The sequence below is a fragment of the Dendrobates tinctorius genome, unplaced genomic scaffold, assembly GCF_039654945.1.
Source record: "Dendrobates tinctorius isolate UK_male_01 unplaced genomic scaffold, ASM3965494v1 ptg000039l, whole genome shotgun sequence".
In the NCBI taxonomy this organism is placed as follows: domain Eukaryota; kingdom Metazoa; phylum Chordata; class Amphibia; order Anura; family Dendrobatidae; genus Dendrobates; species Dendrobates tinctorius.
Genome location: NW_027361707.1, coordinates 13,359,179 through 13,374,939, shown reverse-complemented (window position 1 = coordinate 13,374,939; position 15,761 = coordinate 13,359,179). Strand labels below are relative to the sequence as shown.

General features: G+C 43.7%; 1 protein-coding gene across 1 annotated transcript in view; it reads right to left on the bottom strand.

Moving 5' to 3' along the window:
* Positions 1-5,312: 5,312 nt before the first annotated feature.
* WDR1 (WD repeat domain 1) overlaps positions 5,313-15,761 on the bottom strand; it is a 49,974-nt gene continuing 39,525 nt past the window's right edge. The window contains exons 10-15 of the mRNA XM_073574476.1: positions 11,951-12,102; positions 11,227-11,308; positions 10,274-10,384; positions 9,122-9,295; positions 7,816-7,960; positions 5,313-5,995 (exon numbers count right to left, since the gene is read on the bottom strand). Coding sequence (XP_073430577.1) covers positions 5,886-5,995; positions 7,816-7,960; positions 9,122-9,295; positions 10,274-10,384; positions 11,227-11,308; positions 11,951-12,102 — 774 coding nt within the window. The 3' untranslated portion in view covers positions 5,313-5,885. The remainder of the gene's footprint in view (positions 5,996-7,815; positions 7,961-9,121; positions 9,296-10,273; positions 10,385-11,226; positions 11,309-11,950; positions 12,103-15,761) is intronic.

Genomic DNA, 15,761 nt, shown 5'->3' with positions numbered 1-15,761 from the left:
TTATAGTCTACGAAAGACCTTTTCTGAATTGTGGTAATGTAAAATTGGGGATATCTTACCTAATGGTATAACAATGTTTATTAACCCCTTAATGACCACCAATACGTCTTTTAACTGACCTGAGATTTAAAAGAATAGCATCCCCATACAGGTGACAATCAAGCAGCTGTCGCCTGTACACTATAGCTGACAACTTGCTGCATCAGCCACGGTCATTGTTGGCATCGTCCATATCTGTTTTGGCTCTGTCACTAAGGGGTTAAAAAGGATGACTAATGGATGTTGTTCTGCTGTGATACCCCAGATGTCAGCTGTGTAGTATAGAACATTAGTAGAAAGTGTTAAATTGGGAACTACAAGCTGGGAGAGATTTTGAGGAGCATTACACTGGTTGTATGAGAAGGGGGCACTGAGGTGGCACTATCCCCTGTGGGGCTATTATTTGGGGGCATCAGTGTGTAGGGGGCTTGTTACATGTAGAAGGGAAGGCACAATACTTTGTGTTTGCGCGTGTTCAGTGGGGGTACTGTGGGGCATCATACTGTGTATTCATGGCCCCTTGGGGCATCACAGTGTATGTGCGGCACCGTGGGAACATCACAGTGTGTATGCGCTGCTGCACAGCACCGTGGGAACATCATACTGTGTATGCACAACGCTGTGGGAACATCATACTGTGTATGCATGGCCCCTTGGGGCATCACAGTGTATGTGCCGCACCGTGGGAACATCAGTGTGTATGCGCGGCTGCACAGCACCGTGGGAACATCACAGTGTGTATGCGCGGCTGCACAGCACCGTGGGAACATCACAGTGTGTATGCGCGGCTGCACAGCACCGTGGGAACATCACAGTGTGTATGCGCGGCTGCACAGCACCGTGGGAACATCACAGTGTGTATGCGCGGCTGCACTGCACCGTGGGAACATCATAGTGTGTATGCGCGGCACAGTGGGGCATCATACTGTGTATGTGTAATGGGGAAGCATAATGCTAAGGGAACTTAAACACCATTATGGGAACACCAAAGAAGCTTCTGTAGGTGGGGGGGCTTTGCAGTGAAAAAAAATTTGCTGCAGCATCCTGAGTGGAGAGCCAGATTCATCATTTGCATTTTTTAAGCCACTTTATTTTTTTTCTGTCTGTTACTTGTGGTTGTTTCTTGCACCAAATTTTTCAAGGTGACGCATCCGGTTCATAAATTTTGGGCAAAATCAAAAGTGCGCTTTTTTTGTTGCCTTTAGACTTTTTTGTAACTCTTTCAAGTTACTCTAAAAAGTTAAATTTCAGCAAAAATTTCAGACACACAAAGTTACTCCGGAGAGGGACTGGAGTACATTTGCGCAAACCTTAACATCTTAAAAAGTGGAAATCAATCAAAAGGCTGAAAATTCCAAACTGTGCCCATAATGACAAAGAAAACCAGGTGAACACAAACAAGTGTCTTTAAAAAAGGCAAACACTAAAAGAATAAGGCGGAAATGAAAAAGGCAAAGAAACCCCCAAAGCTAAACAGAAAGTCTGGTCCTAAGTGGACCTCCTTCCTGCCCTACATCGAAGGGGGGTACAGTATGTAGTCGTGCCACCACTGCATTCCTTTAATTTAAAATAAGCTGTGAAGGCAGAGTCTAAGGGAGATCTATGTCCAGCCCATAGATCTAAACAGATCATTTACATATATAATAAAAACTTGGATTTCTCTGGAACTAGACAACGGATCGCTGTTTTCAAGTAATCATGTTATTCGGCTTCCTATGACCTGCATGCCCATGTAGACAGCTTAGGAGAGTTTATCCTACTGACATTCTCTTTAACCTCTTGATGACCTTGGAAGTATCCATACATCCAGGCCAGTAGGTAACTTATCGACACTGAACGTATGATCTATTGCACCTCTGAAAAGGACAAAGCTGAACAGAGGCGAGACGGAGTCCAGAGTAACTCTGCTGCCTCATTATAGTGAATGGATCCCTCAGGAGTTTCATCCTAATCATGTCACTTGGAGATTTAGATGGAAACCCCAACGTAAGCGCTCAGTGAAGCGCACAGGATAAATGTGATCCCAAACGTTTTGTAAAATGTTCCCAATAAAAGCTTCAACTCAATTTACAAAAAAAAAAAAAAAAGCAAGCCTAAATTCAGCTTCGTCATCTGTTAACGAAAAGAAAGGGGGCTTTCACATTACTGGTAGGTAGCACAAAGGCTCTGGAAAAGTGAAATGGTTCCTCGCCCCATAAAGAAAGAAATTCAGCAAAGTCTCTGCTCCCAAATCCAAATGCCCCCCTCCCTTCTGTGGCCCAGTGTGCCTAAAATCACATTCAGCGCCCACGTTTGGAATTTCTTACTTTTCACTATAACAGCAGCTTGCAAATTTCACTCGGCAACATCCACTGCTTCTTGTTTCCGGAAAAAAAAACCATGGAGTCAAAACTACACCTGTATATAAATTCCCAAAATTGGGTTACTTGAGGGGGGATTCTGCTGTTCTAGCACTTTGGGGATAGAGTCCGCAAACTATTCTAGGAAAATCTGCGCTTCAGGAGGCAAACAACTCTTCATCTCTCCCGAGTCTCACCATTCTGGTTAAGCAATACTTCACAGCAACATATTGGGTATATTTACATTCAGCAGGCATTGTGGGAAAAATTTTGGTGCCATTTTTGCCCATTTCCCCTATAAAAAAGTAAAACCTGGGACTAAAGATAAAAATGGAATTTTTTCTTAATTGCCCAATGGTGATTCAGTGATACACCTGTGGTGTCAATATGATCACTGCTCCCCTAGATGAATTAATTGAGAATTGTAGTTTGTAAAATGGGGTCACTTATGGGGGTGGAGGTTCTACATATACAGAAGCAGTAGCACTGACTGTTCTTCCTCCTCTGGGCCCAATGAACATGTGATCACTTGGTGTAGGGAGAGAGCAGGAGCTTCTGGGACCTAGGAGACCCAGTCACTTCTGCTATTCAACCAGGAAGTTGAATTTCTCCTGTAACTTGGGCCAAGATAACAGCCCCAATTGCAGAGGTAATTAGCAATTAAAATAATGTATTAAAATATTAAAAAGCTCCCTAGAAGGCCTTGTCCTTAAGTTAAATTAAAAAAAACAAACAGATTTCAATATCAGGGGAAAAAAGAAATAATGTAATTTTTTGTAATTTAGTAAGACCCATGTATCACCTCCCAAATAAAAAAAAAAAATGAATATGTTTAATATCAGAACAAGAATTTTTATTTCCTTTTTTATACCCATTAATGGCATATGTACGAGAAAAGCCCAAAATGTGTCTGGTTAAATCAGTAAGGATTTAGAGTGTACTTTCAGATCCAGGAGAACTTGCGTGAACGTGCTCGGGTAACAGGTTATCAGAGTATTATTGGCCGTGCTCAAATATGTTCAAGTCCCCGCGGCGGCATACGGAATCCTCACATGGTGTGGCTAACCGCCGTAAATCATGCAGCTGCGGGGTCTTAAACCTTTCATTGGAGCATGCCCTTGATACTCTGATGTTATCTAAGCATGCTCAGGTGTTATCAGAGCACGTTCGCTCATCACTAACAGTGACTAAAAAAAAATCTCAGTCCGGCTGTGTCTACTCCTTACGCCCTATGAGTTAGACATAGCAGTAAGTAATAGTATCCAAGGCAAAGACACAAACCATAGAGCTAATGACCGATTATAAAAGAAAAAAAAAAAAATTAATGAACAAGCAATAAAAGTCACAGAAAGAAATACCTTGTAGTGAAGGATCAGATTGTGAATGAAGCAGGATAAGTGCGCGGCCACACTGCCGAGCAGAGTCTGAAACTTAGCTAGTAGTGTGGGTAACGCTGAGGAAGGAGCTGTGTGCTCCGAAACGCGCGTCGGGGACAGGCCGATACCACTACTTCTACCGCTCCCAGGTAATGACACCTTATGCATAATGATCTAGTATACATTATACATTGCACTTATATTATGAGCACTTGCTCTGTGACTCCTGTATTATATGAAGGGGTTTTGCTGCAGCGCCTGACCTTAATTATGGGCGTTTGATTTGTGATGATTCTTTTGGTATAATTGTCTGCAGCAGTAATATCAGGGTCTTTGAGGCCCCCCTAAAATACAGTGTCTATTTTATGATCTCTGTACTTGCATTTGTGCATTGAGTTAATTATTCTGGGGCTGTGCTGCTAGGGCATTTGGCCTTTATGCCATTGGCCACGCTTGCTTTTTACTCCCTTCATTTCCATACACTGTATTGTCCAATTTTATATGTATTACCTAATAAAATATTGCCTTTTATGGATTTTTTGACTGCATGTGCTTCTGTTTGATCTATGTAAAACAGGAAGTCTCCTGTCCCTGCAATTATCATACTGACCCTCTACACCTCCTGCATTGCCTTATGACTCATTCAGGGAAAATTGACCTCCTGTTTCTACACAGAGCTTAGAAGGATTCATTTCTTTTTTAAACACATGATGTCAGACCAAATGGAAAAAAGAATTAGCGGGGTACAAAAGGCAAAATGAGCAATTGTAAGTATACAGTGCTATAGAATATGATGACTGCAATATATTAAGATAAAACTTTGATGGGAGAAGAAGGGGGGGGGGGGGGGAGAGACGAGGAGTGCTTCTTTAAAGTACACTAGTTTGTGTTCATTATTTCTTATATGAAAAGATGAGAAAAAGAAAATCAACCCTCCCCCCACCAATTCTCCTGCCCCTCTGCCCTTACCGTCACCCAGTCCTCATTGCATTCTCTGACACCTGGACTTCTCACAGTTAGAAAACACGTACGACTTGGATGAGGCGCAAAAGGGTTCTACAGAAGCCACAAAAGGTCATGATGTGTGCCATAACCTTGAGTGCATATTTGCAGAAGATCAAGTGAAACGATGACAACTGGACGGGTGAGTGAGGACTGACGGGGCCGGAGAGGAGAGTGGTGAATATTGATGAGCGACCGTGCTCGGATAAGGTGTTATCTGATCATGCTTATGTGCTGAGTCTTCGGCGTTCTCAAAAAATATGTTCTAGTCCCCGCGGCTGCATGTCTCACGGCTATTTGACAGCTGCAACATAGGCAGGGATTGTCTATTAGTAGGTAATCCCTTCATGTGTTGCAGCTGTCGAATAGCCGCGAGACATGCAGCCGCGGGGAGGCGAACATGTTTCAAGTACGCAGAAGACACTCGGTTAGCACACATTTGCTGATCACTAGTGGTGAAGTATTAGCATCACCTAGTAAGCATCCAACTTCCCAGTAATTTCCATGAGGTCGACAAATCCTCCTCACCACATAAGCCCACAAAGCAGAGGAAAACTGTACATAAAAAAACCTTTTATTTTTTTTTCTTACGCACCCCGTTGTCGTTGGAAGGGGGTACTAATTTACTTGGTTTTATAGTTTGAGGCAACAGTATCCGGGACAAACAGAGCAAGAAGATACAGTAAATGCACACCAGGGTTGTAAAAATAGATCACAACTATCGTCACCATGGGAGCAGATACGGAAATGTTCTGTAAAAGGAAAGAAGAAGTGAGAAGCAGCCTGCATTCTCTCATGCTGGGACGTAGCACTCACACATACGGTCTCACCGGTGGAAATCTGCCCGCAACCTTCCTGTGAGCGCTACAGTATTTGGCCGCTCGCCTCTGGAATGTCGATGACCTAACCGGACATGTAAGAGATTCACCTGCACGCAGTCACTGACTAAAGCTTTTTTTTTTTTTTCCATTTTATAGACAGACACCACCTATGTCTGGAGAATGAGAATGTGGCCACGTAACCACGGAGCATAGAACAGAAATATATATATATCATTTTTTTTGTTAATTTTAATAGAATTTCCAATTGCAGTAGTCCTAGCTGTGCTATGCCAAGTCCACGCCGGAGCTCATTTGTAGGTGACTGTCCATTGTTTGACACAAGCGTCGTGGGACACGGTGACCAAAGTGTGCTCGTCCAGCCAGGCCACGCCGCTGACGTGGTGAAGCCGATGGGTATCTGTGAAGACAGACCGGTCAATTAGAGGAGAGACTTCATGGCATTTATAACCACACTGATTAATAATGGGTTGTCATCAAATCTGACAGAGCACATTAAGAGCGATAGTCCCAACTAAGGTCACCGTGACGTGGTGGGATGGCTTTTGCATTTTTTTTTTTAAATAAAAATTACGCCAAGTACCCCGTATTGTTTTTATGCACGATTGCTCACCAAACCGCTGCACGACCAGCTCTACCCTCGCCTACTGTATCCTCACCCATCCCGTTGTAGATTGTGAGCCCTCGCGGGCAGGGTCCTCTCTCATCCTGCACCAGTCGTGACTTGTATTGTTTAAGATTATTGTACTTGTATGCATTATGTATACCCCTCCTCACATGGCGCTATAATATATAATAAATATAAATAATAATTTTTTGCAAGCTGAATTGTCATTTTTATTGACTTAATTATGGCGTATATATGTATATGACATTTTGATTGCTCTATATGTCAATTTGTAGGGAGGGAGATGTGCGGCTGTTGAAAAAAAAAAACAAAAACAAATTATGGATTTTTTTTTTAAACATACAGGTTAAATCAATTTTATTTTGATAGATTGGACTCTCACAGACATTATCATTCTGTGTCTCCTCCCACTCAGTTTCATCCCATTGCTTCTAGTCTTTCCTTGTGCAAATGAGAATAAAGTTGATCCTTCTACAATGTGACAGCCCTTGAGATATTTGTAGACAGCTATTAAGTCTCCTCTCAGTCTTCTCTTTTGCAAACTAAACATTCCCAAATCCTGCAACCTTTCCTCATAAGACAGGGTTTGCAGACCGGTCACCATTCTGGTCGCTCTTTTCTGAACTTGCTCCAGTTTGTTGATGTCTTTTTCACATGTGCTGTTGCTTAGCCCTATTCCTCCCATACTGTATATGCTTTTTCATTTTTATTGCTCAGATGTAGTACTTTGCATTTTTCCCTGTTAAAAACCATGCTGTTAGTTGCTGCCCACTGCTCCAGTTTATTTATATCTTTCTGAATCCTCTCTCTCTCTTCTCTAGTATTAGCTATCCCTCCTAGCTTTGTGTCATCAGCAAATTTAATCAGTTTACCCTCAATTCCTTCATCTAAATCGTTGATATCAAATGTTTATTTTTGGCTTGTCAATTTATTTTACGATCGAGAAGAGCGGGGGAATTAAAAAGCAATCGCTATCTAATAAATGGTCAGCTTTTGTGACTAGCGGTTTTAAAGCCACAATTATATAAAAAGAGTCACCTATATAAAAAGTAACTCCAAGTGCGTATTCAGAGTATATGAAATATTCCAATGCATGTACTGCCCCCTAGTGGCAAACACTGATGAAACATGCAATCGGCAGCACTGCCTATCAGTCTTAGCATTAAAGAGTGGGCAGCCGATAATCCGACATTTAACATGGTGTCTTTCTGGTGTAAATCATTGGATGCACATATGAACGTGTACTCATGACTCGAAATAGGCGGATTTGGCATTTTCTTTGTGATGTAATGGATTTACATCATTAGTCATGCGACATCCTGAGTTTTTAGATACTGTGCGTTCTCTAACTTTGTAGGTCGGCTGGAGAATGACTCCTGTAGAGTCGAAACGTTGACGCTCGTTAAAATTTTTTTTTTTTTTTAGCCTTTAGAGTGCTGCAGTATTTCACTCTTTTGGCAAACCTTAATGACCAATAGGTCCTTCAAACTGTATTCTTGCGTTCTCTTGGAAACGCCATTCGTTTGGACGAGTAATGATTTGGTCATGTCCTTTGCCGGTTGCAATCACTTCCCGGCTGATAAGAGGCTTACCTGGCATTTTGACCCGGGCGTCTGCGTCACTCACGGTCCAGACGAAAACCATCATATCCATGCCCCCGGTGGCAAAGTGTTCGTTGTCCGGTGACCAGGCCACGCAGACTACTTTTGCATGGTGTCCATAAAAGCGGTCCTTCTCCTGGTGATCCAACACAAAAGGAGAATTACAACCCTGGAAAAGTCAGGCAATAAATGGAGCAAAAAAGGAATAAAAGTCAAAGCGGCTCAGCCATTGGTGTAAATCAGCATTACTGGGAGCTTTTACTTACATAATAAGTTATAGAATTTGTAAGTTTTTATAATCTGCCCACATGCTGGAGTTACCCCCTGACGAAGCCACTTAGGGTGGCGACACGTGTCGGGTCTCTTTTCTGCCTGGCTTTACTCCACATTGGGTCCGCACACAGCTAATGCAAATCTGTGGTGTTTTTTGCAGGTGGCTATTTTAGCCCTTATTATCTATCCTTATGTACCCATTACCATTCGGTCACATTGTGGGCTTCCAGTGCTTCCTGTCCGCTGTTGTACTTGGTCTATTATATTCTGGGGGCTGGCCATTTAAGCCTGTCATTCCTGACACTTATGTAATGCATATGGATAAGCTGCTCCTAGGTAACACAGATTCATTTGACATTTTCTCTTTATCATCTATATTATGTGTGTGCCCTGCTCATGGCGACCCCTAGTTACCAATTTCAGCTACATTCTATTAGGCTTTGAACTATTTCTTGCAGGTATATTTGTGCATGGGTCATTTTTATATTCTCTTCTTTTAAATGGTCCACACCTATCACATTTTGATATGCTGTTTATATGATTCTACTTTGTGGAGTATTTTTGCTGCAGGTGGTTGGCTCTATTATGAGTCTAGTGTGACTTGTTTGTATGTCACATGTGTGACTATTTTTAATGTTTTTTGCTTGTTTTTTCTATGTGAAATAAAGTTTGTATACTTTTATGCCAATTCCTGCCTTGGGTGATCCCCTGTTTGTGGCCTATTTCTTTTTTTCTTCATTTACATTGTCACATTGCTATATAGGCCAGGGTTGGATCCCTTTAGATATTTCGGTGGTGCTCCCCTTTCTCTGATTTTTACAAGCAGCCGTGGGGACTCAAACATATTTTCCGAGCACGATGAAGACACTCGGTTAGCGCCTTATCTAAGCAGGCTCGCTCATCACAATTGGTAACCATTAATCTAGATGAGATTTCTTCCAGCAGCATTTTAGAAAGCAGGAAACTCATCAGCCACAAAGTCCGACCATAGGGGATACAGCATTCCCCACGGCCAACTACTTACCGCATAGCCATCGGCGACCGTGAACACCGTCACCCCCCGGTTGACATCAGTGGCAGCGAGAAAGGCACCATCGTTGGAGTAGGCGAGGCTGGTGACAGCGGCCTTCACCAGCAGAGGTTTCCCTTCATCCTTCAGAGTGTTTCCATTAATGGAATACAGATGGATGTTGCCGTCCTGTCCAGAAACAAGGTAAAATGAGTGGCCGTTCACGTCAGGGGGTTTGCACATTGCCCCAGCAGTCACATAGACAAGGAAACGTATGGGCGAACCTGCGAACCTCTGCTCCAGTCAAGATGGGACTGCAGAACCCCATTCCCAAGAGAGGAAGTGAGACAGGGACATGGAAAGTGTGAAAGCTAACTATCCCTGTCATGTTACATCAATGGTCCCCCACTCCAGTCCTCCAGAGCCACCGACAGATCAGGTGATCAGTATTTCCTTAGCATTGTCCAGGGGGTAGTTCCATCACGTCTGCAATACTATAGAAATCCTGACCGGCCGGCGGCTCTGGAGGAATGGAGTTGGGAAAAAGCGGTTTTACATCCTTCATTCAAGGCCAGGCTAAGAGCGCCACCTAGTGGATAAATCACACAACTAGAAAGATTATGCCAAAAATAGTGGCTGTTAGAATCGTCCTTAAGGAGAATAGCTCATACTTTGAGAGCAATTTCCAATCAAAATGTACAATTTTTCTACTTTTATACCTGATGGATCTTCTGTAGAGATTCTTAAAAGTATGCCAAGGGTTTCCCGACTGTGGCATGGGGGCTTTTAGTGGACTCTCCACCACTAGATCACAGAAATAATAGGGATATGTAATATGGATGATGCCGCAGGCACACATCCGTACCTCGTGGTTGGAGTACAGACTGGTTATGGGTGTACAGAACAGAACTTGACATTCTCATATATGCCGATGAGGCAGTGGAGTGAACGCAGCATCAAACCAGATAGTGGAGAATTATTCCTACCAACGTAGGCATGCAAGCAGAAAAGTGCTCTTGTTGGTGCACGCGTCTCGGCAGGTATGTGGGGGTCGTATCATAATCGGCACCCTTTACCTCCAGGAGCTGAAGTCGTGCCAAACAACCCCTCCACATCCAAGTTTTTTTTGCAACCCCCTCAAAGCACAAGCTTTGGCAAGGTACATACCGCCCCGCCAACTGCGACATCTCCGGAGCCTGGGTGAATGGCGACAGCTTCCGGTTCGTAGTCCAGAGAATCAAGGACAAACACCTGCTTCTTGTCTTTTAGCAGCACAATCTGTGGGATGATAAAAAAAAAAAAAAAAAATCATAAAAGATGCGATGTAAAGTCCAGCCCGGGCAAAGGCGGCCACGTCGTACGGACCCCAGGGAGTCAGGATGGCAGCTAAAAGGAGTGTTCAGGTACTACCCACTGCACCTGAGTGCATGGGGGAGAGGCTCACTGCTAGATGGGGAGAAATTTGCTTTGCATTGTGTTCCCATGATGTCTCCGACCCGCCATTCCCCTACACACAGTAGCTGTCCATGTTTGGACTTTCCTACTTTCCTTCCTTTATTATGTAAACTGGTAAATTTGATAACGTATAGATTAGGAATAGTGATGAGCGAGTGTGCTCAGATAAGGTGTTCAACAGCCGGAGACAGGCAGCCACGGCGACCCGAACCATTAGCCCACGAGCATGCTCGGGTAACGCCTTATCCAAGCACGCTCACTCATCACCAATTAGGAACTAAAAGCCACAGAACCTACGGCTCCGACTCCGTGGGTGGAAAATCAACGAGATCATGGGGGAAGCTGCAAGGGAGGGGGAAGGCAAGCACGAAGGGGGAAGGCAAGCACGAAGGGGGAAGGCAAGCACGAAGGGGGAAGGCAAGCACGAAGGGGGAAGGCAAGCACGAAGGGGGAAGGCAAGCACGAAGGGGGAAGGCAAGCACGAAGGGAGAAGGCAAGCACGAAGGGAGAAGGCAAGCACGAAGGGAGAAGGCAAGCACGAAGGGAGAAGGCAAGCATGAAGGGAGAAGGCAAGCATGAAGGGAAAAAGTATGTAGCAGACAATTGGCAAGAAATGTCTCTTCCACCTGGTTTGTTAGACGAATCGTTCAGCCGACATTACACACCTGGCCAATGCACACGGTGACCGCATAACCATCGTTGCCTGCAGCGATGCTTTTTGGTTGGACATCCAATTTAACAGAAGGACTAGAAGAAAGGGAAGGGGAAAAACAAAAAAGGTTGACAAGTGAAATATATTTGTCCAGCCCATTTCTTGTTCCAAAACCATGCTCCTGTATTCACTGCCTGCTTCCCTGCTTCAGAGCTGAACTCTCCCTTGCAATCCTTAGTGGTTCACTGACTCCACAGCTCTGGCTCAAAAGGTTTTGTCTTTATAATTAGGTACTAAGACAAAACTAAGGCTGACCCTACACAGATGTCAGCTTTTCAAAACTTGGAAATAATGGCAGTCTTGATCCAAAACCGGCGCCATACTGGCCTACAGGTTGAGTGTGGCGTTTGCAGCTCAACCTCATTCACCTAAGGGAAGGTACAATACAAAGCGCATGTACTGGCAGTGCAGAGAGGGAGCAGTAGGATCACAGCCCTAGTGCTGCCCCGATGACTGGAAGTGAGAGGCTCCTGGGAAAAAAAGAACTTCATTTTCTCCTTGCAGCCGCACTTCTAATTCGACAAAATGTAGGTTTATCACCATTTCTTGCAGATTCCGCTATGTCTGCAGGAAATACAATCTTGTATATTTTTTAATGACCGTTTCCCTTTAATCCACATATGGCGCTGTTGTGCATCAGGAATCGATCATCCTCACCCACCAATCGTCTCACAAACCTGTAGGCACCGTCCCTGACATTAGTGTATCGCACTGTATCGTCCATGCTGCAAGTGACCAGTTGGTTGGAGCAGTCCATGGCCATGCTGGACACTTGGTTCGTGTGGCCTTTACCAGAGAAGGAGTCATTCTCTCCTGTCTCCGCATCAAAGTAATGTATGGTCGATAGTTAAGAAAAACATTTCATGTAAAATAAAGAAAAAAAAAAAAATAAAATATGACAAAGTCTCTTGCCAAATAATCAAAACCTTCACAGTGAGACACAGGATTGTGCATGCTGAATTTTAGATATCTATTGTCCAAGGAGTTTAAAAAGTCTGATGGCAGCTCCTGACGAAGGCTTGTGCCAAAACATGAGTTGGGGTTTTCACCATTCCAGCAGGAGGAAGCTATGGGTAAGGTGTTCTTATACAGTTGCCTCCATTATGTGCCATTACTTCACTGAACACTTGTTCCATTTATTCACTGTATATGAAGTGTCTGGCCTCAGCTTCTCTCCCACCCTGGCTCCTATTTATCACTTTAATCCCAAAATTACTTACATACAGTGGTGTGAAAGAGTGTTTGCCCCTTCCTGGTTTCCTAGCCTAAAGGGCCCATCATGCACAGCGAGATCACCAGCGATCGCTGATTTTGTGACGCCACAGCGATCTCGCCAGCGACATCACTGTGTGACATGGATGAGCGACCGGCCCCAGACAATACTCCGGCCACCAATGCGCAGGCGCATCACACAGCGACGTCAACGGCATACAGAGACAAGCACTTTACGCCTTTCATGCCATAATTGTCTCTTCTTCTATAGCAAATGCGTAGTTATTTAAATTAAATCTCCAGGATGCATTAGAAGTGTCACTGGAATATATATCAAAAGCAATACTATAAGAAGCGTGCTTACAAATAAAAATTGCCTAAAACTTATTAGTTTAAACGTCAATACCTGCCATATATAGGCTCTCATAGGAAGCTTCAATGTCAGCATTAATCTAGAGTGACGTTTTAGTGGAGTCACTCAACTGTTATATCACACGTATCGTATTTCTAATACGGTGTCAATCTTTCCAAAATATAGAGTGTTGATCAAAAAAGGCTATGTGCCACCCTTAACTTAGTATAGAGTTTATGCATGGTTCCCTAAAAATTCCAGGAAGGTAAAAAGAGAATGGTTGACCCCATATAGAGAAAAACCAGAAGAATCCATAAGGCCGTCTCCCGAGAAACCACAACCCTTTACCCCTATTCAGGGATCTGGAATCACATGGAGCCCAGTGAAAAACAACCTTTGGAAAATCCATAAAAATGAAGCAAATGAAAGCTGGTCATTCAACCCCGTAGGTTGCATGGTTTTAAGCCAAAAGATCCATTTGCACTCTCTTTGTAATAGGAGTCTATCCCAATCTCCTCCTCGTATGGGTGGGACAACCTTGTCCATCCCCATGAACTTCATTTGCTTGTAGTCACCTCGATGTATACGATTGATGTGGTTAGCTATTGCCGTATCGCTACGATTCACCACATCCCCAATGTGTTCTCGGACTCTTTTCCTGACTTCTCTCCTCCTTTTTCCAACATATTCAATACCACATGAACAGGTCGCCTTATAGATTACACCTTCAGTCCGGCAATTTATAAACTGCTGCACAGTGTACACAGTCCCTGTATTGTTACTCTTGAAGGCTTTACCCTGTGTTACTGACAGACATGCTTTACAACTCCCACATTTATAGCAACCCTTCAAATCTATACCAATCCATGTGCATGTTTTGACTTCACTGAAGTGACTCTGTGCTAGTCTGTCCTTCAGTGACCTATTCCGTTTAAAAGTTACTTGGGGTCTAGGACCCAAAGTTCCCTCGATATCCGTATCCATTTTAAGAATAGACCAATGGTGCTGTAAAATTTTTCAATTTTTTTGACCCATTAGAAAATGTTGTGACAAACCGGGTAATTTCAACTTCTTCAGCTTTGTCATTCCTCCTCAGCAGTTCCCTAAGATCACTGTTTATAGGCTCCTTTCAAGATGGAGTCTGGGTAGCCTCTCTCCTGGAACCGCCCTCTTAGATCATCTGCCTGTTGTTTAAAAGGGGAAGTGTTAGAACAATTGCGACGTAGCCTTAAATATTGTGCCTTTGGTATTCCCTTCTTTTGGGAATAGGGGTGACCACTCTCCCATCTCAGCAGGGAGTTTGTGGCTGTTGGCTTTCTGTATTACTTGTCTCAATCTCACCATTGGGTCCCCTCTGAATGCTCACATCTAGGAACGTAATTTGGGACCTGTGTACCTCATATGTAAACCGTAGCCCCAGATCATTAAAATTGAGCTCGCTCACAAATGAAATGAAGTCGGCTTCTGTCCCTTTCCAGATGACAAATATATCGTCAATGTAGCGCAGCCATAAGGCTACGCTCTCATGACGGGAACTCATGACGTCATTAAATGCCACTTTTTCCTCCCACCAGCCCAGGAGCAAATTTGCACAAGTGGGTGCACAGGGACAACCCATCGCGGTGCCCCTGAGCTGGTGGAAGTACTTGTTACCGAACAGGAACACGTTGTTTGTCAAGCAGAATTCCAAGGCCTTTATCACAAAGGTACTATGTTTTACAAAAAAGCGTCCACGGGTCTTAAGGTAATACTCCACCGCCATTAGACCAAAGTCATGGTGTATTGAGGAATACAGGGCCTCTACATCAATGCTTGCAAGGATCATATCCTGCCCCAGGCATAAACCATCCATCTTTTGTAGAAGGTCACCTGTATCCCTGACATAGGAGTTTAAATTTGTCACAAATCTGATCAATATATATCCCCAGATTCTGTGTCAAGTTATCAATGCCCACCACTATAGGTCTACCCTTGAGTGGATTCAAACCTTTATGTATTTTAGGTAGACAGTAAAAGGTTGCCATCGAGGGGTATGATGGTAACAAATTCCTTTTCTTTTTTGTCAGTAACACCAAGTGCAAATCCTTCATTAATCAGCAGTTTGAGAGAGTCAGTGAGACCACTCATCAGGTTTGATGGAAGAATTTCATAGTTCATATGATCTTCTAGTATTGACAAGCAAAGGGTCTTATACTGTCGTATCCATAATGACCACATTTCCTCCCTTATCGGAGCTTTTTATGGTGATATTGTGATATTAAGACCCGTGGACGCTTTTTTGTAAAACATAGTACCTTTGTGATAAAGGCCTTGGAATTCTGCTTGACAAACAACGTGTTCCTGTTCGGTAACAAGTACTTCCACCAGCTCAGGGGCACCGCGATGGGTTGTCCCTGTGCACCCACTAATGCAAATTTGCTCCTGGGCTGGTGGGAGAAAAAAGTGGTATTTAATCACGTCATGAGAGCGTAGCCTTATGGCTGCGTTACATTGACGATATATTTGTCATCTGGAAAGGGACAGAAGCCGACTTCATTTCATTTGTGAGCGAGCTCAATTTTAATGATCTGGGGCTACGGTTTACATATGAGGTACACAGGTCCAAAATTACGTTCCTAGATGTGAGCATTCAGAGGGGACCCAATGGTGAGATTGAGACAACTACAGAAAGCCAACAGCCACAAACTCCCTGCTGAGATGGGAGAGTGGTCACCCCTATTCCCAAAAGAAGGGAATACCAAAGGCACAATATTTAAGGCTACGTCGCAATTGTTCTAACACTCCCCCTTTTAAACAACAGGCAGATGATCTAAGAGGGCGGTTCCAGGAGAGGGGCTACCCAGACTCCATCTTGAAAGGAGCCTATAAACAGTGTATAGATACAGATCGTAGGGACCTGCTGAGGAAGAATGACAAAGCTGAAG